The following is a 23562-nucleotide window of genomic DNA, read 5'->3' as shown; positions in this document are numbered from 1 at the left end:
AGGCGATAAGCACACACTATGACTATGTGTATGTATACAAAAGGAGTTCACACAGGTTAATGATCATTTAACTTTTTATTGAAAATGAGTATTACCAAGCAGTCTTTTTTTCCAGATTCATTTTGGAGCTCACAAGTCCCTTGTATTATCTAACTTTTGAGCTTCAAATGCACCATCAACAATTCCTGTTTCATAAGTGTAGTGTATTCTCTAAACCTGTTTAAAAAAAAAAAAAAAAATGGTTCCTTAGTGTTGAGAAATAAGGCAGCAAGGTAGCAGAAAAGCTGGTTTAAATGAGAGAACTTATGTTCTGGAAAGTAAGTATATTGTAACACTGACATCAGGTGTCACTGACTTTGCACATAGTTTTGCCAATGAAAAAGGTACCATCTATGGTTCTTTACAAGATCATGGCCTTATACTCAAATACAACAAAAGTACTGAATAAAAGTAAGAAGAGATGACAGTTCTGTGGCCCATTAATCCCAAGTACCACGTCACCACTTCACTCCTGTATAGCTTTTCTGATAATATGCCTGATCTTCACAGGGACAGCAAGGACAGCTCTTGTGACTCTTGTGACTCTCAGTGAACGTCACACTTGCCTAGCTGTAAGTGCAATTGCAATGCATTAAGAGTTATTGTACTTGGATCGGGGAGCAATTGGTATGTCATACCACATTCAGTTTACTTGACCAGTCACAGTAATGCCCCATCAATATAAAAACAGGAGGAAAGAAAGGCAGCAAATAAATCATGGCTTAGATACACCTCATAGCCAATTAATAGAATTAGCCCCTATGAATATGCAAGGAGGCGCTGATAAGGCTTCTTAAAAACAAAGACAAAACCTTTTGCCACAGGAATGTGTTGATGATGGGTAATAAATAGCGCAAGTAGGAGACAGTTCTCATACAAAAGCAGTAAAAAAGGGTCAGTTTAAGTCTATGAATGGACTGCAAACCTGCAGTCACCAGCTACATTTGTTTTGTTTTGTGTTTTGTTTTTAAGCGGTGCTTTGGGTTTCAACCAAACCTCCTGTACGTCCTGCAAAACTTTCCTCTTTTATCATCTCATGTCAGCAAAGGTCACTTTAAAAACAAATGTACACATAATCACACAATCAACCCCATCAAACACATACACCCGTTCATACCTCAAACCAATATTTTTTTTTCTCTTATGTTGTCTATAAAAAGTCAACCCATCACCTAGCTTTTACAACTCCTGTGGGTTTTTAGCATCCCAAGCAATCTGAATCGTTTAAGGTTGCGTTGTTTTACTGCCATATAATCCATCAAGCCCTGGTAGCTCCACGTAAAGATGCTTAGTTTGAAGCTCCTCTGGCACAGTCCTCCTATGCCACTGGGAGAGTTTGATTGTCTAAAGCTTGGGCACTTAAGAAGAAAGTAGCTGGCGGCTGAAGGATGCCAGGTCGGTATACACTTTGGTAACTAGAGGGGAGAGAGCAGCAGTTGGTTACCGATCCGTGGGGCCAAAGGAGGAAGAGGGGAGGATGCTGGGGGATTGCGAAGGGTTTGGGGACGCTACGAAGCGAAGGCTGACCCCTCTCAGAGGACGGTGCTCTCTGAGTCAAGCTCGCTGTCCTTGGGCTGCGGCTCCACAAACAGGTCAGGGACGTAAGCCCGGCTCAGCCCCTTGAACATCAACCCCGAATCTAGGCAGAGAAAAAGTAAACATCCGTAAGACGATACATTATGACACTGCATTTTAAGTGTGTTATCCTGCGCTTGCCTATGCAAATACAGATGTGGCCACATAAAATACTAATTAAATACAGATGTGGCAGTATAAAACACTTAATTAAAAATAGATGGAAATATCCTTGTTAGGCACACCATGCAGTACAGTCTGTAGTTAGCGGTGAGGTCATTCCATACCAACTCACCTAGGACCTCTCAGTTCATGTCATGGATTTTCTTACAAAACATAATGTGAAAACTTCAATTAAACTTATGGACCTTGCAAAACCCTGTAGCTCTGCTCCAAAAACTTTTTTAGTTATGGCGAAGTGTGGCCCACGGAGCTAAGTATAAAAATGTTTGTGTTTCTTTGTATGTGCATTCTAAGCCTCAGCAATGGCTTGTTTTTAACTAGATTGGGTTGGAATTTGTAATAAACATTCAAGAAACCCTAGGATAATAAGTTTCATTTAATTATTTATAATATATTTGTAATATCATTTCCCCATTTTGAATCCAAGCAATTAAAAAGTAATTTGCTAGCATGCCAAATCAGATTTTATTTGGTTTACACATTTTCATAGGGGGTCCGACCCAGACAACAGAACTGTAAAACTTAGGCGGCTGGCTGGAACAACAGGTGTGTTTCTACACCATGAAAATGAATCTGAAGAAGATAACAATACTAAATTGCATATAGAAAATAAAAGCTTAAAAAAAGAGCCTGAATATAATCTCTGTCTACCCCAAACCCAGGAAACATTCTGATACAATTTCCTCCCACCCTACCTAGGCTGATTTAATTGATAAATACATTACGTCACTAGACAGGGCATACAAGAAACACAATCAAACTTTAAATATGTATGTGCTCTGTATCAAAACGAAAACAGCGGTGTGCAAATAACTAAAGTGGCGTCTCACAAGGGGTCTCTCACTTCAACCCAACTTGGATCAAACATGGAAAGTAATTCCAGTCTGCGGGGTTTGTATACGTTTTATCTAATATGTCATTAAAAGTTTGTAGAGGTGTTGCTCAAAGGCCAGACTCAAATTACAATTTATGTTGTGAAAAATTATATAGGTGTAGAGATAAATAAATACATACTTTACTGATAAATAGCGATAAATGATTGAACACCCCTACCTTCTTGCTTGGTTAGCTTCATTGTAAGCATGTTTGGGAGGTGTCAAAAATGTTGCTAGTAATTATGCTATTCTACATTAACAGTGGATAGATTGTGGGCCAAAATTCCTATGCAGCCTTTGGTTTTGGTGTTTTTATAACAGGGAGTTGAAGGGAACTTGCCATAACTACTATATGATTCATAATCAACAGTTGGCTTCTAATGAGGCAGAGATCTAGTATGCGCTCAGAATGTTCCATTAAGAAAGAGCATGGAAGAAAATTAGTTTACACTTGTTTGCAAAAACACTTCCTTAACCATTTTTCCATGTTTTCTTCAAGCCCACACACAGACACAGAGAGCGATAATGCAAGAATGTAAATAAATGAAGCTGGGGGATGTCTTGTGAATGTTATAATGTTGCCAATAATGAAGTCCACAGACGCGCAGTATGTGCATGGTTATAATGATGATGGTAGAGCGCAACAGTGTAATTAAATGATCAACCCTGAAAAAACAAACCTCTGCCAGTGAAATCTCTTCAACCTGTGAATGCATCATTGTACATTACTGTTAGTGATTTGTAATCCAAACTTAAACTTGATTTTGTCAAGCCCTTATCAGTCCAGTTGAGCAGACTACTAAGCCATAACAGAAACAACTCACTTTGCATTACTCTATCACTTGCAGTTGAACACCTGCTTGTTTAAGGTCTACCCCATCTGAATGCAGTGTTAAGCTTAATACCCCATTGTACGTTATAATGACATATATATGCTTGAATCAATCTACTGAACATATGTGGATGAGAGAATGGGGCTTACCCATCATTTTGTATGCAGAGCTGCAGATGCCGTTGGTGTCCGTGCCTGGCCCTGAGCCTGGAGGCTGTGGCGGTGGAGGGACATTGGGCCGGTTCCGTGGTTTGGGCACGGGTCGCGGCCGGGGTAAAGAACCTGTTGGGTACGGCGAAAAGACGGGGGTTCCGGCACCATCCTGGTGAGTCGTGGTTGGTGGAGGGGTATTGGGTGGGGTTGGAGTGCTGGGCGGAGAAGGGTCCCCTCCAGACTCAGTCTGGCCCTGGGGAGGAGGGGTGACCTGCGTGGGAGGTTGTGGGGGTGGGTGGTTGGGTGCCTGGATGGGCGTCTGGTTGCCGGAGTGACGGCGAGGTGTAGTGGCAGGCTGGGCCACGGTCAGAGTGGGTGTCTGTGCCGTGGGAGAGTGGCTGGAGAGTGGTCTTGGTGTGTGAGGGAGGGACAGAGGGGTACCTGCCGTGGGATACTGGCCTGGCTGAGGGCCGGGTTGACCTGGAGGGGGGTTGGCTGGCTTTGGAGGGGCAGGGGCTGGCTTTTTGGTGCCTAGGGAATGAAACAGTGTAGAAATATGGAATTTAGAACACAGAAATCTCACTGTATCCCAATTCCAGACTCCATCTTCAACTCAAGAGCACGTCTCCTCATTGTCTCTTACCTCTGCGTGTCATGTGAGGACTGGGGCCGGTGGTTCCTGCCACTGGGGACCCCACATTCAGCTGGCCTGATCCTGCAGAGCCGTTTCTCTGGGGTGGGGGGGTGGATGCAGACTCCCTGGATCTGGAGCTGGAGCCAGAGAAAGTCAACACTGAGCTTCTGCCTTACAATACAAGAGGTCATGACCATGGTCAAGTTCCATGCAAAGCAACCACTAACCCATGGGATTAACCTTTCACCTTTCTTATCTGAGAAGCAACCCCTAAGCACACATGTTGGAACTTCTCTGTTGGAATCTACTGGGCATAGATAACGGCTCAATATATTGGATTGTTTTCTGCCCACAAGGCTGAGTCGTGCGTTTTAGCACGGGCACAGAGGCGTCTACAGATCCATGTAACAAAGGCTTGCACTCAGAGGGCACGGCCTTATTGAACCAGACCCAAAAGAGGTGGGCTGCAGCATTGTGATCTGCCTGCAAGTATACGATCTTTGGAGGAAAGTCTAGTGTCCAAAGTGCTCTGACACTTTCAGTATTTCAAATTCAGCACCATACTTTAGTCAAATCTCAAGTTAATTGGGGGAAAATATTTAATTAAGGTTCAGCCACTTTATGCATGCATGAAATACTTTTGGCACAAACCATTCTGCCTATCTGTCAAATTAAAACCACATGCTTTGTTGAATATTCCAATTATAGTTCATTCGCTGCACACGCTGCAAACAATCTGTCACTACCTATACTGGATGACTGTTGCTAAGCAACCTCCTTATAGAAGAACATTGATCATGCACACATCTGCCTCAGCCAATCAAACAGGACGGCTGAGTCGGAGGAGCCCGTTTGGCTCTTACCTGCTCTCCTCACTGGGCTGGACTAGAAGCTGCTGCGCGGCCGCCAGGGCAGCTATCCCCAGTGCCAAGCTAGGCTGGCAGGCCTCTAAGCCCTGGCCCCCCGGCACAGGCAGTTGGGGCTGGAGCTCGGCGGCAGGCTGCCCCACCACAGCCCCCGCAGCCTCTACCGGAGGCAGAGGGGGCTGGAAGGCAGGCGAAGCGTGCTGCTTTCTAGTTAGAGTACTGCCTCTACGCGGAATGTGGTCCAGTAATTTGTTAGCGGCGCTACAGCACAGAGAGAGTGGACAGTGAACACAGACCCAGCGCCAAGCTAAAAAAACGTCCCCAAAAGAACAGCCCCCCCGACACCATCCTCCAACAATGACAGCATACGCCAGATCAACAGTAGGTGGGTTTAGATTGATTTGAGAGGACCCAAGGCCTTGTCCCAGCTGGAAACCTTGAGTATTGCCACACTTGCGCACAAGTGTGTTCCCATGTGTTCCCTCGCAAATCTCAGGGGGCTCAGTATGCCTTTTGCTAGGGGAAATATGTGCTCAGCAGTTCTCCATAAGTAGTTTTTGTGCCCTTCTAGGGGCCCCTTTCTTGGACACATTATTTCCCCCTTTGCATTTTGGCAGAGTGGGCCAGATTATATTATCCATAGTTTCTTCTATTGAAGCTGCAATGCACCATTTGCCATTTTGTTGGCTTGCGGATTTCACCTAGAAGATCAAAACATTTTTGACGTTTTGTAGCTACCTGGGTTTTATAACAGGCAAAATAAAAGAGAAAACTCAAGGCTCCAACTAGGACAGGGCACAGGCTTGTTAAAACATACCAGTTACCAACATCCCACATGAAATTAAGGGTGACATACTTTTGACAAAGGTATGATTTGGCATAATTAGACATTACTTGATTATATTAGTAGAGAAAGATAATAAGCCTATTTTAATTCGAGCAGTTAGGAAATCACTTTTGCAGAGATGAGTAAACATTTTATTTCGACATCACTGAAAAGCTGTGAAAATCCTTGTGAACCCAGTATTCAGCATTTACTAGAGGAAAGGTACCTGTCTCTGCGAGGAATATCTGAATCTGGTCCCACCATACTGCCCGGCCTTTTCCTTTCTATGGTGCCTGAATCATAGTCTGGTGTGGTCAGGTGGTTAATGTGGTTTGTAATGGGTGTTGGTTTAGTAAACATCCCTGATACATTGAAGTCCACCTCTGTGAGAAAAAACAATATATTTTTTGTAAGATTCTCGTCAGCATTGAGAGGTTACCAAAAGAGAGTGAAGTTCCTAAAGAGAAGATTCGTACCTTCAGGGAAAAACCAGTCTGCATGCTGAATGATGGGTTCAATGATGGTCACCACATGGACTGAAGTCGCTGCAGCCATTTCTGCCAGACTCCTAAGAAAAGAGTGGACACTGGTTAGACAGAACATCTCGTGTGAAGAGGGTATTGTTGAGTGCACTGGTTGAGGGTATTGAGTGTCCTTACCCTTCAGTTTTGGCCCAGAGTAAATTGGGTCCCAGGACAATAGCTATGTTACTGGGGGTCATCTTGTTGATCTCACTGTCTTGAGCCAGTTTAGCAAGAAACTTAACCAAGTACCTGCAAAATGAGATGTGAAAAACAATCAAAGTGAACTATTAAAACAACTCACTATAATTCTAAATTTGTAGAATCATGGATTTGACATAATTACGCATCCATCCATGCACACATTCATCGGACGAACAATCCATGCCACAGTAAAACCATAGCGGCAACATTAGGTTAACTCATGATTCACAGCTGTTGGTGACTTCTGCAAAAGAATCCCACGTCTCACTATAGCTTACCTCAAGTTTGCTTTGTGGTTCTTTGGTAACTGATCGCAAACCACCCACAGTGCTTGCAGTCTTTTGTCAGGATCAGACACACTGTCAGGAAAAAACAGTTCAGCTTTAGTGCTGGGATTCCAATAGTCTTACTCCAAGTAAACAGTGCTGTCCAATCTCACTGAGCTTACTTGGATGCTTGGGTCCACTCCTCATATAGCTGGTAGGTCATCAAAGGCTCTGGTAATTCTCTCAGGTAGGATTTCAAAGCTCCTTATAACAGGAATAAAATCATTAGGTATTGTTGAGTGTTGATTAGAATTAAAGAAACGACCACACTCCAGTCATTAGCATAAGAGCACACCGGCGACTGCATGGGGATCGGAGTAGAACTCCTCCAGCTGAGATGTGGAGCAGTCCAGAGCGGCCTTAAGCTTCTTCAACTTCGAAGCTCCTGCAGCGATCCGGAAGAGGCCCTGCAATGAGATTTAACAAAATGGGTAATGTGGTCAGTGTTCTAACCATCAAGCAAGGTAAGGTGCTAACAAAGGTAACATTGCCCAAATCATTTCTATGGATCATTATCTTTCAAAAATAAGGATAAATCGGTTTCAGTCCCTTCTACACGGTTTTATACAGGAAAGATGGAAATGTTTTCTTTTTGTATTGCCTACTCCCTCCAATGTACTGCAAATGTAATTTGTTACGTCATTTTTGTAAAGAGAAATGGGATTCTAAAAAGAAAAGAAGAAAAAAACAACCGGGTAAACTGCAAGAATTCAACTTTAGGAATTCAACTTTTTGTGAAGTTATTCTTGGCAATCTTACATGGCACTTAAACAACTTTATTTTAGATTGCATTGCATCTGACTGAGGTTGAGGTTTTCAATTTCACGTCCCATCGCCCAGTTGGAATGAAGCCGTTGCCCTGTTAAAGAGCGACTGAGTCACCCCTTGACCTTTGCATCTGGCCCTGTGCCCTCTGCTGTTCTCCCCCTCTCCTGATGTACCTCCTCTTTCATGCCCGTCTCCAGCAGCATCATCACACAGGCCTCAAGGGGCAGGGCGATCTCTCGGTTACTCCTTTTTAAGTGCTCTTCTAAGCCCGTTCCAAACGCTGGCTTCTCAGTCCAGGAGTCTGTGGGGCACAGGGTAGATTGGCATGAACTCTTTTTAAAATTACAGACTGCTTCAAAGACATTTCTTTCCTGTGCTTGTTGAACATTACAAAAGGGGCAGAATCTGAAAGTGTTTGGGGATAAAGGAGGTTTCAATTTCCACCAATTTCTCTGATCAAGTGTGAGGTTTGAGGTGGTGAGAAATTGAATAGAGTGTGCCTGTGATGTTTGTGTGAAGGAGGGGTAGGGAGACCAGGTGTGAGCTGTGGGGAAAGTGAGTCATGGGCCACATGCTGGGAGAAAGAGTGGGCCTGTTTGTTTCTTGCAAAACATGTGGCATTAAGCACAATACACAAAGCAAAAACTTACAAAAAGGGGGGAAAAGAAGGGCATTCGGTACAGGAGCGTCATTGTGGACATTAATACACTGAAACACTAATATGTGGACTGAAACCTCTTTCAAAGTATCTACAATGCACATATATTTTTCCAAAATGACTTGGTTGACAGGAGGCGTAGCATGGAAGCTTCCTGACATTCACACAGCAGTGATCTTTATGAAAACACGTTTACTGCAGAAGATATTGCAGCTGTTAGTCCAATAGTTACCTTGCTGTGCTTGGATGGTTGGCAGGACACTCTCAAGCACTGTAAGTGATCTGCGGTGGTAATCCGCTTGTGCCTCCAATAGCTGGAAACAGAGCCCACATTGTAACACATGGACCATTAGAGAGAGTGCAGCCAGAAGCAAAATAAACAGAACTTTACAGTCAGGAAAAAAATCTGTCGACTGAAACCATTCACTGATTTGCATGTGAGCACACGCACACACACTTTTCATTCACTTACCAATACATAATATCGCGCATAGTCTCCCTCCTTTGACGAGAAGTTGTACATATCTGCAGCAAGTTGATCCTGAAAATGTCAAAACAAAATATACTTACGTCAGCACTTTAACCCAAAACTGTGCCTCAAAACCCACTCACATCGGTGCAGCTATCTAAAACATTTCTGGTAAACAACTTATACCAGCCTTACACCAAACGATTTTTCAAGCGAATTCTCTGTCGCAGACAAATTTCCAATTTCTGGATGAAATCACGAGTTTTGCTGGAGTTGTGAGAGCCGTTGCGCTGCACTCATATCGATCGTTCAGTATAAGGTGGTTATCGGAGCCCTCTTAAGTGTGTCTTTTTCCCGCCTTGACGTTCCAATAAAGTCAGCATAATACATTTAATATTATCATAAGTTTTTAGTTTTGGCTCATGCAAATAGTTACATGGGCATTGCATCAACAATCAATTGGTGAGCTCTCTCCAGCACCCCACAGAAACAGGTACAGGAACATTTCTGGTAGGTAGATGGAGGAGACTCCAGGTAGGCCTCGGAACCGTGGTTCTGTTGGACTGTGCAAAAGGAGGTGAAACCGGTGGAGTTGTGGAGGGATCAAGAGTCTCTTTTTTAACAGTTCTTCCCAGGTCAGCTGTGGTCAAAATCTGCTTCTGTGTCTGCTCCATTGTTAAACAGTTTTTTTTCTTCTTGTAAATTTCCACCAGGAGCATAACGGGAAATAATCTCAACAGGAATCTAGTTGCAGTCTTGCAAATAGTGACCCTGAGACTATGCAAGATCATAGCCATGACAAAAAGCTCTAATGCATTGCCTTCAGATGTGAGAGGGTGTCAGATTTTTAAAAGTATTTTCAAAGTCTTCTCGGGTATGGTGAGCATTAGTCTTTGGCACACTTTACATCCATTAGGTTCTCCCTGGTAACTCATTAATCTTTCATTGTCTGGTCAACGACTCCCAGCTTGGCGCAGGGAAAAGAGCTTACTAAGGGGAAAGCTGGGCCCTGGGCTTCCCGTATTCGGTGCGGCCGCTGCTTACAGATAAATGACTCCACGCAAACACAATGGAGCCTAGCGCTGTGGACCAGTGGGACGTGTGCTCTGCTGACAGGAAGTTTCCACTTTACGGCCGTCAACCCAGGGCACAAGGGAAGCTCGGCACACCACAAATTAGACAAACAGCTCTGCATTTCATAGTTTAGCATTTATAAACAATTCTGTCAGGTTTTTCTTTTTTTACATAGTGACTGTTAAAGCCTGGCACCATTGTTCAATGGCCAAATTGTTACTTTTAAAACTGTTTTTAATTTTTTTGTCTTTACCCTACTGTAAAACACATGGTGACTGAATTATGGCAAGTGTTATGGAGAGTATACTACCTTGCACTGCTCCACTTTGTTCATGGCTTCATCCACCTCTTCTTTGAGTGAATCTGCCTTGGCTGTAAGCGCTTGAGTGTTAGTTCCTGAGATTATCGACTTGGTTGCCTGCAACCACCTGAACAGACAGACAGAAAGACCAATTACACACATTCAATGGAATACTAAATTGTGGCACACAAGATCATGTTTTTTGTTGTACGTTTCAAATGATGATTTCCTGCATTCAGTGTTGTGGCACGTGCTATTGCTGAGGCTAAATTGCACAGCAGGCCGTTTCCTTCCATTTCCTTGACTGAGCAGGAATATCTTACTGCAGTGGTCTGCAGATTTTCAGCAAGTACAACCTCAGCCTCTATGCGTTATAACACTTTTATTGCATGCAAATGTTTTTGGTGTTTGCAGAGGTTTGGGTGTTTTTTAAATGCAGAGAGTAACGGTGCTGATATGATGACGCACATAATGAAAAGCAAGCTAGTATGTCTGTTTTACAATCAGGCATAACAATAATTATTGCAAAGGGAATCTGTTAGAACATCTATGGTTCGGATATAGCTCTGGCTCTCACTTGTGATTTTGGTGAGAACCTCTTGTTCAACTAATGGGTCTAACAGCAACCAGCAGGTAGGGCTGTGCAGTGAGCAAACCTCAGTCCCTGATGCGTTAAGAGATTTTCTAGTACGAAACTAGTTCCCATGGGATCAAGTATCCTTGTTAGCACCTTCTGGTGTCCAAGGTTGCAAGTTCGATTCCAGTGCAGTGCAGTGTCAATCACTCCTCAGGTTACACCTTCAGTTTGGCTAACCTAATGACCTACTATTATACAAAACATTTCCAGTCTACCTATCCATCAAAAAGCTTTGTCCTCGAGAGTTCTCTGGGGCACCATGATACAATGAAATTACTTTGATGTGCCCCGCTGGCTTCTCAAGCGGCATGAGCACAAGAGTGCCCTTGTGTATGTCATCTGTCAAAACCTTACCTTGCTTTTGCTGAGTCGTAGTCCAATACCAGCTTGGCCAACTGCTTCCTCTGCTTCAGAATGTTGGGAATATCCACCTAAGAGGAAGCAGATGCTGGTTAAAGAGATTTTCTGCATAATGGTAGATAAGGGACAGATTTGAATTTCAGAATCTATATTTTTTCAAGGGAGATACCATAAGGGGACATGTGCTATACTGCCATGGACAGTGTGAACATAAAGGCCTCACCTCTGCTAACTGATTGAGGGGGTCTAAAATATCCTTCTCAATCTGCACCTCATGCTGCATGAGCTCTGAGGCTAGCCGGTTCTCAGCATCCCCGCAGACCTCTAACATTTTCCTACAGACACATTCAAACAAGAAAAGAAACCCATTAAATATACCATTACATTTAGCCCTTCAAATATCTGTAACACAATTCAGTACTCTGCACTTAATCTCCATTGGCCACCAAGCCTTCATACTGGCACAATTTGGTCCTATACATGAGTCATAACTTTAGAATAAGGTCGACACCAAACGGCTGATTCGGCATAATTCATAGGCAGAGTAGAGAGTTGAAACAGTGCAAGTGCCTTAGACGCACCCTATGAGCGACTCCTCCCCCATCTGACCACCTCCATCCTGCATGGACTGTGACAGGCCGAATAGCGGGAGCTTTTTCTGTGTGGGAACAGAGGGGGTGGTGGGGGGGGGGGGGGGGGGGGGGGGGGTGGAGAGTGAGCAGACATCACTTAAACATTTGCAGTGACATGTTCTCAATAGTTTTCCATAAGCCTGATGTTGAATTCCTGACCCGTGTCAAGGGCTATGTTAGTTTTGCCGTCAGTGAATGCAGAGCACACTGTGACAGCTGCAGTGTCGTAAAGGGTGTTGGGGTGGATGTGCAAATGAGGGGGCTATAGAGTCGGCGCACACGGGTTGCGTACATGTCTCTTTTCACCGTCGGTGCCGATGTGTCCCTGCAGGCACGAGACCATCCTCTTGTGCATGTTGTGGGACACCACACGCACCATTTCCATACGTCGCTCGATCTGCACAAACAACAAGGGAGGGGGGGGGAGAGAGAGCGAGAGAGAGAGAGAATCAATATCACCAAAGTGCTCTAAGGCCCGTCATCATTTCTCACCCCTGACTGAGTCGGACTTTTTCACACTGCGGAACTAACAGCAAACAAACAACAAAGACAAACTTTTTGAGATCCGTTATGCAATTACTGCAGAACCCATGACACCGTGGAGGAGGAATTCTTCAAGCCGTGTTGGTGCATATGTACGGATGAGCAGCAAATAAGGCCATTGTTTCCCCTCTCCATAGTAACTATCTCCATAGTTACTATTAAAAAGGGTCGTTTTCTTTCCTGTTTTGAAAGCCCTTTACTGTACAAAACAGAAATTAGCTGACACGAGCAGCCTGGAGGGCAACTATGCGTGGTTTTGGAAGTCTCTGGAAGGGGTGGGGTAAGTTCAAGTTTGATTGATAACACCACTCCCAAAGGAGCGATGCAGAAGGATGTGCTTTTTAAAGACGTATGACTCATACTCCACTGTTGACATCAAGAACATTAGGCCATGACTCCTGGCCTTGTCTTGGAAATGCTTCACATATTATACGGTATATTCTCCCTGGGTTTCAAGAAACAGTGTGTACAGTATTAGAATCTCCGTCACACATATACATGTTTATGTTCACGCTTAGGAAACCAACCAAACAGAAACAGCCTCTGTCACCCACAGTTGATACATATGACATGATAAGCTTGAGGACTATTTACTTGACCATTCGTGAACATCTGTCATTTACGATTCCTGCACACAGGTACAACTACAGCATGAAAGGAGGGGGTGTTTCCAAAAACTGGAAAAAATGCGCTCACACAGAAAGACAGCCATGCGCAATAGGGAACAAAAATGACAAAAAGTTAGCGCAACATGTCAGTGTGTGTTTGAACAGGCAGGGAGGGGATGACGTGGAGAGTTCAAACTCTCAAACTCACAAAGGAACTTTGAACAAAAAAAAAGGAAGGGGAAGAAGTGAAAAAAAAAAAAAGAAAAGTGATTGTGTTCCAAAAACAGCCCCACAGTTCAAGAATTCCAACAGGCTGGAAGTGGAGATAACCGCCTCGGCGCACCTCTTGGCCTCCATTACGTCACTCCAGCCCTGCCGTCCCTTCCCTCAGCAGCTGGGTCAAACAGGCATTCCATCCAGGCAACCCCGCTCCACTCCCATCCCCTCCCCTCCCCTCTCCTCCCCTCCCCTCCCCTCTCCTGCATGGGAGCAGACAGACAGCAGGCGTACCTGGCACAGGAACAAGGGGAATCCACTGACCCCTTCTGCTGCTCAGGGAGATCCTGTTCTAGAAGAAGTGTTTGGATTAAAGGGAACTGGCATGGATGGTGAGCAATTGGTGGGCTTCCTTTTTGTTTCCATCCATAATTTTTATTTTTTAAATCACAGGCCAGACGGTACGTAGACCAAACAATTCTCAGCTTTGGGGGAAGGGGAAGCAGATCAATGCCCTGGCCTTCACTGATTCTGAGCAGGGAAATCCCACAGCTAGCTAGGAGTGCAGCTCCAACTCAGCCAAACTTCAGCGAGGTGAACATGTCCAGACATGCACGTGGTCTTGTGAGAAGGGCCGCCGTAGAACTGCTTGGACTCTGTTCAAAATGGGTGTGGATCTTGGTTTTTGTCAAGACCCTACAGATTGGGGATGTGAAATCTAATCAGAGATCTCATACAAGCACATTCATCATTTCCATTTCTTGTTTGGGCCACAAGTGTTGATGATGCTGTCTGGTCAACAGAACTTACTATCCCCCATGAGAGTGGATGTCTGGGCCTTACTGGCACGGAGACAAGAACTTTGAATAACTGCGTCAATCCTGGAGGAACTGTGCTATACACACAGACAGACAGCTGGGACTGATGGAATACCATCCTGATCCACAGAGTCCATCAAAACAACCAGGTGGAAGACAGACCTATGAATAAAAACACCCCCAAAGCCTTGAAAATGACTCCTCGTGTGCCACATCAGAGGATGTTCCTGAGAGATATGTGCCTGAAGGGTGGAAGCAAAGCCAAATAACACATCACAAGGACTCTTGAGAGAGCTATGAGCCAGCATGCTACCACAAGAGACCAGACTGGTCAGGTGCAGTGGGTTGATGTTTTGTAGTCAGCTCCACAATCTCATTCTCAACAGTCTCCCATACAAACCCCAGCTACATTTCACATGTATTTTATTTTATTTTTAGTATTAGGAAGACTCCCAGGTAATGGCCTTTGCCCCACACTCTACCAGAGGTTACTCTACTCATATCCCAGTTATTAGTGGTGTCACCCCACCACTGATAACTAGGATAAGGGCATGAACAGTTTTAGGGAATATTAAGGATTCATTATTTCTTTTTATTGACACTGCACACTTTTAACAGCAAGTCACCTAAAAGTACCTCTGTAAGAGGCAAACGATGCTTAAGGCCCAATCTCAATACTTCCCCTTGCCCCTTATCTTCCCCCTTACCCTTGAAGTTGTGCGTTCATGTGAGAGCTAGTGGTGTCTCAATACCCAATTTGATCAAGATTAAGGGATAAGATTGAGGGCTTTATACCCCTTAAAATTAAGATGATCCGAGACCTCACTTGCTCCTCCAAGGGCTATCCCAGAGCACACAGCGAAACCAGCTCGGGAATTTTCAAAAAAACATGGCTGCTTGAAGTGAGGAATATTTTACATGAATAAAGCTATCTACACAACTTTTTATATGTTTAAATTGACTCGGTTTGATCTGAAATGTGCTACATGAACGATGCAGAGTATTGTAAGTCTTAACTGAAGCTTTCAAACAGTAGTTTTAGGTTACAATTAGCGCTTATACCACCACTCCATTGGCTTATAAGGTAGCTTTCTAGCTAGATGCTACATACACTACATGTAAGTATTTTTGGCTTATAATTAATTAAAAAATTACGACATTCTTGTTTCTTGCTCTACACAGTTGTATACATATACAGTATATTTGCAACCATGTTCTTCATTGAAACCTTTTTTAAATCGCTCGTTTCATAGCTCATACAGTCACGCATGACGTACCCGAAACCGAGTGGCGTCTCATTTCATGGGGGAAAGTTTTCAGCCCTTGGCCCTTACACTTTCAAGTGCTAGGGTTAAGACAAAGACAAAGACAAAGACAAAGCAAAAGGGGCAAGGGGAAGAATCGAGATTCGGCCTAAAGGGGTCTTAATATAGTGAACATCATTAAAGGTTCAGCCTGATCTCCCCCACACTATTACTGTTACGTACACAGTAATCTCAGCCCGTGTTGTGCTGAACAACTAACACAGCATGGCAGATGCAACACCTCGGGTTGTTTTTTTAACACTTCATTCATGCAACTGGACACATTCTTGGGCCATCTAAATAAGGCGTTAGGAATGTGTTTGCCTAGCAGCGTGAAGTCAGGCTCCACCTGCTCAAGCGCCATGACTCATATGGTTCCCACCACTGTACACAACCAGGATTACAGTTCAATCGACCAGGCAAACATTTACTAGTGCCCTTTATCGGTGTATAAATCAGCCTTGACTCTCACTAATGTCAGTTAGCATTGCCTCAACAGCCCTAGAGTTGCTGAACACAGGACACATTTACAAGTACAGACGGTAGCTGGGTTTCCATCCAACTTTATAATGCAAATTTTGACCATTTGAATAGGAAATCCTAACTGGAAACACTTGAAAGTCCCATAATTTGTTGAAAATCAAATAAGAAATTAATTTGCAAGAGGGGGTGGATTAATTCCCCATTCGCATTGGGTATAATGTGACGAAGTTTGATGGAAACACGTTTATTTACATCAAATTGCATTTATTACATCCTCCATTAAAGTTTTGAACCCACAGCTGTTCACAACTCCTCCCTTCATTAGGAGAGTTTCCCTTTTAATTCACATAACACAGCACATGGAAATGTGCACACAATCGCTCTTCATAAATGTGTTTAGAATATGCGAATGAGTTGGTTAGAAACCCAGCTGCACTAGTTACGCACCAGGGGATCACCACAAAGATAAGTTCTCACCTGTAAAAGGTCATCGCTTAGGACTTCTGTTTTCTCAGCCCTGCAAATGAAGAATAACAATAAGAGGTTAGATGGGTGGAGCAGATTGTTAAGACTTTGTTCAAAGGCACACTCTAAATCAGCACCATTCCAACACCGGCAAGGCAGTGAGAGAAAGTCTGCACTCAAACACTCTTGTTTTTTGTTTTATGATTTTGTTTTTAGCAACAGTAAATGTCACAGTAAACGTTTTGACATACAGCCTTCCTCAGTGAGTCACTGAGGGAAGAGCACGGTGTTCGAGAAGCTAGCCGAACACCGTCAGGGTAGCATTCTTGTTTTAAATATTATTCCTGACGGAAAGAGCCCTACCCACTCAGTTGTTTTAAGCATAAGGGAAAATTGACATAACAATAGATAAGATTTAGGCAATGGTATTTACATATCTTGAATAAACAAACAGAGGAAAGATTACATATCCACTTGCCTATAAACTCAAAACAGACAGCTAATTCATTGTTATTCCAGCTGTTTAACCATCATACCCCAGCACCCTGTGATGATCTATATCTGTATAGGTTAATCATTTTGATCACTGATTGGTCTAAATGAACAACATTCTACATTTTCCATATCATGAATAGCTGTTTGGTTTGTCATGATAAATATGCATGTTACAGCATTCAAGAAATCCCAACTGAAACAGGCATGCATGTGGTATTAGTACAGCAAAAATGCTAGCGCAGCACTGAAAGAATCCGTCAGACATTGCTCGAGGGCCACCTGACAGCTGACTAGACTAGACTGTCGAGTTGGACAGCTGTCTGTAGGCCGGAGCCCTGGGCCCTTCCACTTTCCCACAGCTCTCAATACACCACCCATCCATTCTCAGGGCCAGCCCTGCATCCACACGGTTAAGGCCCTATTAATAGCAAACCAAAAAAACACTCTGACAGGCATTCCGATTAGGTTCTCAAAAAACCTTGCGAGTGGGAAACACAGGCTTAGTTCACAGGGTTTATCAACACCTATGCCTCAGGGTTGTTACTGTGGAGCTACACCGAACACACAGTAATCAGCTTAGCTTATTATGCACGGACATTGGTGTCTTATCTTCAGCATGATACGTCCTACACAATTGCAACACCATATTTCCAATTTTATGTGTGAAATAAGTCTCCCAGAGTGTCTGATAGGCCTATTTAAAATGAACTTTTCTTACTATTGCCGGGTAACTGCTGAAGCATCTGTGTAAACTGGCATAATGCTAATAAATCAGTGACACAGCAGCTCTGGTCATGGTTGTCATGTTATGTTCTGTAATGAGATTATTTTTTTTACCTCCATGTATTTCTGCTACCTGCTACCTCCTCAGCTCAGTTCCATACCATTGCATTTATTATGGCAATAAAATATAGCCCCGCTGGTTTACGATATTACTAATCAAAATAACGCCGCCCCCCATTACTCCTGTTTATTGTTATGGCAACAGTGTGGCCTTGGCAAGCCCTGGTTGCCGTCTCAGGCTACAAGGGTATGGGGTGGGGTAAAAGGCTCTCGCAAATGGATTCCTGAAGTAGCAAAACGCAAGGTTCTCCTCACGCCCCTCCTCTTCGTAACCCCTCCATGAATCATACCATTGGTAATCAAATCAGGTCCATTTCATTTGTTACTACAGCGAGAGGGCAAATAGGCTACTCATTAGCAATGATCTGCTCCTGCCTTTTGATGCTAATAAGATCAGGTTTGTCCTGAAGATAGCCTAAGGATTTTACAGCTGCATCTTTGGTGGTTTTTACTGGTGACTTACTAAGTTCTACGAGAGAGCCCTTTTATGCTTATCTCCAGCAGACGGGTTCCCACAGTCATCCAACAGACAATTATGAGATCATTAAATTACAGGACATATTTAGGCTAGTGATCCCTCTCCCATACCCATCTACCAGTCCTCTCTCTGTCTGCCATGTTCCTCCACTGCCAAAACCAAACCTCCCTGCACTGCAGTAACCTTGTGACAGCTGCTTCCAATTAACACAAGGAGAGAGAGAGAGATTGAGAGAGGGAGAGTGAGTGAGAGAGAGAGAAGTAAAGGGGGGGGTTAGGAAAAAGAAAGAGAAGTTGCAACCAAGTCCAGAGAGAATTCAAAAGCTTTTTTTTTTTCTCTTTCCAGTTCTTTCTGGAACAAAGCCTAGGCCAAGCTGGTGAGGTCACGTGTGCTTTTGGGAGAGGCAAGAGCAAGAGCTGCAGTGCATGGCAGTACGCTGATGATGGCACTCCTCCTTTGATGAACTGTGGTTTGCCTTGAGAAGAGCCAATCAAAGTAATACAGATTTCAGTGGCTCGATTTCATGAGGCTGGCCATTAGGCTGTTTCCTGCATCAAAGTGTGAAACATTACCATGTGCCCATTCGCTGCACTGCAAGCCTGGACGAAAATGTGCTGAACTAGGCTATTCACAAAGGCAACGGACAGACTGGCACAGGCTTGATGGACCATACCACCCTCTCTTGATGAAGTACAAAATATTATGCTCAACCCATCTCCCCAACATCGGGGTTAAAAGTCAAAGGCTCTCATACTGGATTTAGTTTGTAATGGTACAAGGCAACATCACAACACTCCAGCTGATCCAACGTCAATGGAATGGTACAATAAACAAAGCTGCATTTACACAGCGCTTATAACTGCATTCAGGGAAACTTTACAATTAATGCCTCACAAGTACTCAAGAGTCAACACCCGAGCTTACCACCAACACGCTGAAACACACACAAACAAAGCCAAGATTCTGAGAAGACAGTGTGTAAACCTGCATTTCCAGGAGGCTCACACAGGCCTACCCAGAGCTGCTTTGGGACAGAAACAGCAGGTTTACTCCAGAGACATAAGGGCTGTTTGATAATGTTGATATAAAATAGGAAACTCCTCTGTCAATCTTTCTTTGCCGTCCACCCACCACATCTCTTAAACTGCTCCATACTCAACAGACCGAAGCAAGCCCACCCACAAAAAGCAGCCTTGAGTTGTGAAAGTGTGGATGAAAAACAAGGGCAAGTTGGCATTTTAGCGGTGAATGGGGAAAACCACACAGACAAAAAAAAGCACACGATAAACAGTTGTCTCCATGGCAACATTTTCCAGTCAAAAAACACTTGTGATCTTCAAACAATCTGTTTGTTGACTTGCTTGCGATAGGAACCTATGATATCAGCACAGATGACAATCATGGCCTTAGACAGCTGATCTCAAGTAGCAAAGGGTGGTGCAATCCAAAATTGAAAACTTTAATACTCTTCCTGAATTCGTTGATTTAGTTTTGGTAACGACATCCACACACATCTTTCCCTAAACAGGCTGTGACTCATCGCATTGCTGTGCTGATTTGGAGCTGTTGTGTAATGAAATATCCTCAGGTTAAATGACAAAACACTCAGAAAATGCCAGAATCACCACGAGGCCTGAACAGGAGCAGAGGCCCTATTTCAACAGCCACATAAAGCTCTGCAGTATGACAGCTCTATGACAGCTGATGGGAAAAGAATGGGTGCGTGCCTATTCCATACTTTTACCTGAATTCTTCACTGATGCAAGATCTGGCCTACACAGGCAGGCCCAAACAACTCCTCTGCATAATTAGGAAGCCAAAAAAAAAAGGAGTACAGGTTTATTGAAAATTACTTGACACGCTCCAACATCTTCCCTGTATGTTTTTGGAACATTTTGCTAGTCCAGTTAAATTCATCCATGCATAATACAAATAGAAAAAGACCCAACATGGCATGCTCTGGGGAACCCTTTTCACATTCCAAACAGCCATTGCCATACCTTTCTACCTATCTTTGATTCCATTCCTAGAAATCAAACTTCCTCAGCCAGAACCATTTCCTGTTTTTAAAAAGGCGAATAAGGAGCGATTTCCTTTGAGGAGCTGCATGCTGAACACGGTGTTCCGTCACTTTACAATCACAGGAACTCGGAGACCAGCTGAGGCCTGCGTCCTGCCTCTGGACCCCCCCCTTGTGACCTACCCCTCACCCCCCTCCCTACAGCCTCCTTCTGCCCCATGGACACTCAGGTCTGCTTTCTGCATCACAAGCCTCTGATTTATGGTTAGTAAAATACATAAAGGAAATGATGGGAATTCCAGTGATGCCGCTCTGCATCAAAACCCAGCCAAGGCTGCAAACACAGGGAGGCCATTAGATTGGGGCTTTCAAGATTTTAACTTTTTAAAAATCATGACAAAATGGGCACCAGTACTTCAGAAACTCACTTTGCTGTGAGCTTGGAAGGTAATGGATTTAGTGCTATTGACGTAGTGCTACACTCAAAATATTTGTCCTTAATGGCTGTACATTATCACGTATTTACGTCTGAGAAACAGATATCCAAGCATCAGCCTTACGTATTAGGGGCTGGAATAGTAACTCTATTTATAATTCCAGATAGTATCTAGAGCACTTGGCTCACTGACCCTCTCCAGACTGCTGTTTGTGTTCCACAGATTCGAGCCAATGCCTCAGCTGTCATATAAAATATATGAGTTGAAACTAATTAGCCTTAGTTTTAGAGTAGATGTGTACCAGACTGGAATCCCCTCTCTCATGGCCAATGGCAGATCATTTCTGGCACTTCTCTGTATGACTCCCCCATGAAATAATCAGGAAAGAAAACTATGCCATTCAAGGGTAGGGAACACCCTGCTCCAGCCTCACCCCTGTCAACACACAAAGCACCCACTCATTTATTTTAAACAATTCTTACTTACAGACACCATATCCTCCAATTACTAGACTTGATCTGATGATAAGTCATCTTCATAAACTCAGTAGTAAATCCAGAAGGAAGCAAATTCTGGCAGTAATGTATAGCTGAACAAAAGTCTTCCTGTGGATACACTTACAGAGAAAGGAGCAAAGAAATTACAAGGTCCAGTTTGGCTCTATTCAAACGGGTGTGTTTCAGTGACTTTCCTATGACAGTAGACACAACCTTACACACCCCGTTTGCAATGCATGTATTCCAAAATAGCACCACAGGCAAGTCCTCGCAGAGTTTCTAATGTAGGCCAGGGTTCTACAATGGACGAAAACCATTTTGCATTCATTAAGACACAGACGACATTATCTTGTGGGTGGAAGTCTGCAGTAACGGCTCACAGGGCTGGCAAATCAAGGGGGCCATTGATGTCTCATCTGGGCAGCTCCTAAGGCCACTGGAAGCATACCCACGGACTGTCAAAACCTTTTTGCTGTGGTGACACTATCTGCAGACTTATGTAACGACAAAATTGTCAAAAGAAACAGCTGTTTCAACAGAAATGTAACGGACATACAAAACACTTGTTGATTTCCTCATAAATATCATGAGTGAGTAAGTCAAGAAACGCAATGCTCAAATGTTAGGATACTATATAATAACAGGAAAACCCGAAATCAGAGGCCAGGGACACATAGCCAGATACCATTAGCTTTGAGCAGAGAATTCCCTGCCATGTAATTCATGGATGGCAATATAGCTAGCAAGAGATCAACAACACGCTTTTCAAGAGTTCGAACAGCTGTCAGAACAATGCTGCGACAAGATAAATTGCTAGGCATAACGTTACATGTCTCAACTAGTGAGGTATCACTTAATGGACATATGAGTAACTAATGTACCGTTGGCCACCGTCCACGTTGATTGGTAAAAACTAAAAACGAATAGCGCTCCACATCAAGAACAGCTGGTAAACTCAATGAATAACTAGCCAGCTAAGGTGACTAGCATTCAAAGTATTGCATTGGACAGAGTGTTAAAAATCCCTTCCATTTAAGTTAACCTGAGTTAGTTATCAACAGCTGGATATCCTTGCAAGCTAGCTACCAAATGAACGTAGCAAATAGATATGAAAATCAGCGCAATCAAAACGAACGTTAACTTCACAATACACAATATCAAAATGAGCTCTTGTTAGCTACATGGCAAGCTAGTTATTGTCAGAATTATATTAAAGAAATTAATACTTGCCTGCCAACAGTCTGGTTGGCCAGTTGTTTCATCCGATTGAACTGTTTCTTCATTTTGAGTCCCACGGTTGATTACACTCAGTGAAAAAGTGAAAAAGACTCTCCAACGATATGCCTCATCAGCAGGGAATCATTTGATTGATCATGAAGGTGTTCAGATTGCTAGCTAGCTTATCACATTAAACTTTTCCGATAATTAGCTTAGCCTACTTCAAGCTAGCTAACAAGAAACGATGAAAAAAGTTATCTGGATGACATCTCGGGGTTTATTCATGTCGTACTTTGCAGTAGTTATATGTTCCTAAAATTATCAGAATTAATCCGTATTCTACCACTAATAAGGCCAATGAGTCCGTCCATGCAGTAAATTGGCCAGCTAATTCACTTAAACAAATCGCCCTTTCTCCCAACAATTCCTACCTTACCGCAGAGTACAAAGCTGATGGCGTATGCATGCAGGAAGTATACGTAGCATCCACCTCCCTCGCAGATTGTTGTGGGTAGTTATAAAGCACTGTTGCTATTGTCGTAGTCAGGGAACTCAGAGAGGTGAGAGTAATGCATATTTTATAGGTTATGTTTCAATCAAACCTATTGCATATGCCTCTTACTGCACGATGCACCATATATATGACTGAAAGTGGAATGAGTAGTGGAGCACATCCATGTACACATCCATGATCATAACAAACAAAATCAAAGCTTTGACTAAGCATGGGTTGATCAAATATTGATTTATAGACACAAAGTAAATACTCCTTCGGATACAAGGGATTGTGTCCTAGATCTGTTACGCAGTACAACAAAATGGCCTAATTATCACAATTAGGTCATTCTACCATCTGAGAATTGCCATAATTTTGATTCTGCTTAAAACATCACAGTGCATAAGAGAAATAGGCATATGAGCAAACACATTTATCATCAAGTTTAATGATAGATTCTTAAAGATAGATGTGCGACAAAAACATATTTTGAGAGATATTTAACAACAATAATAACAAAAAAATTGATAAAACACGTAGACCTTTTCTAAGTTAGAGAAAAATTCACATATTGCGATGGTGTGCAATCTTGACTTTTAAAGCCAACATTGAAAACAAAATAACTCATTGTACAATTACCCCTGCAACCATATCTATTTATTCCACCCTTCCTATACAACCGTCATACTCATACCATATTGTATTTTA

The 23562-nt window shown here is 43.2% G+C and overlaps 1 protein-coding gene across 2 annotated transcripts; it reads right to left on the bottom strand.

The window, feature by feature from the left end:
- Positions 1-108: 108 nt before the first annotated feature.
- On the bottom strand, positions 109-22774 carry arhgap17a (Rho GTPase activating protein 17a). 2 transcript variants are annotated; one of them, XM_080833774.1, is made up of 20 exons: positions 22371-22774; positions 16383-16422; positions 12226-12330; positions 11883-11959; positions 11525-11636; positions 11296-11372; positions 10314-10431; positions 8933-9001; positions 8693-8774; positions 7976-8103; positions 7330-7441; positions 7157-7238; positions 6987-7067; positions 6643-6756; positions 6460-6551; positions 6210-6366; positions 5155-5418; positions 4301-4428; positions 3655-4188; positions 109-1678 (listed from the first exon to the last, which is right to left on the bottom strand). In XM_080833774.1, exons 1-20 carry the CDS (start codon positions 22421-22423, stop codon positions 1572-1574), a joined length of 2532 nt encoding a protein of 843 aa, XP_080689900.1. In that variant the 5' UTR covers positions 22424-22774; the 3' UTR covers positions 109-1571. The 2 variants fall into 2 exon arrangements, with proteins under 2 accessions (XP_080689900.1, XP_080689901.1); XM_080833775.1 differs by lacking the exon at positions 5155-5418.
- Between the last annotated feature and the right edge of the window lie 788 nt (positions 22775-23562).

This window comes from Sprattus sprattus (genome assembly GCF_963457725.1).
Source record: "Sprattus sprattus genome assembly, chromosome: 3".
NCBI lineage: Eukaryota > Metazoa > Chordata > Actinopteri > Clupeiformes > Clupeidae > Sprattus > Sprattus sprattus.
The sequence above is the reverse complement of the archived record's forward strand: the minus strand, read 5'-3'. Positions and strand labels throughout refer to the sequence as shown.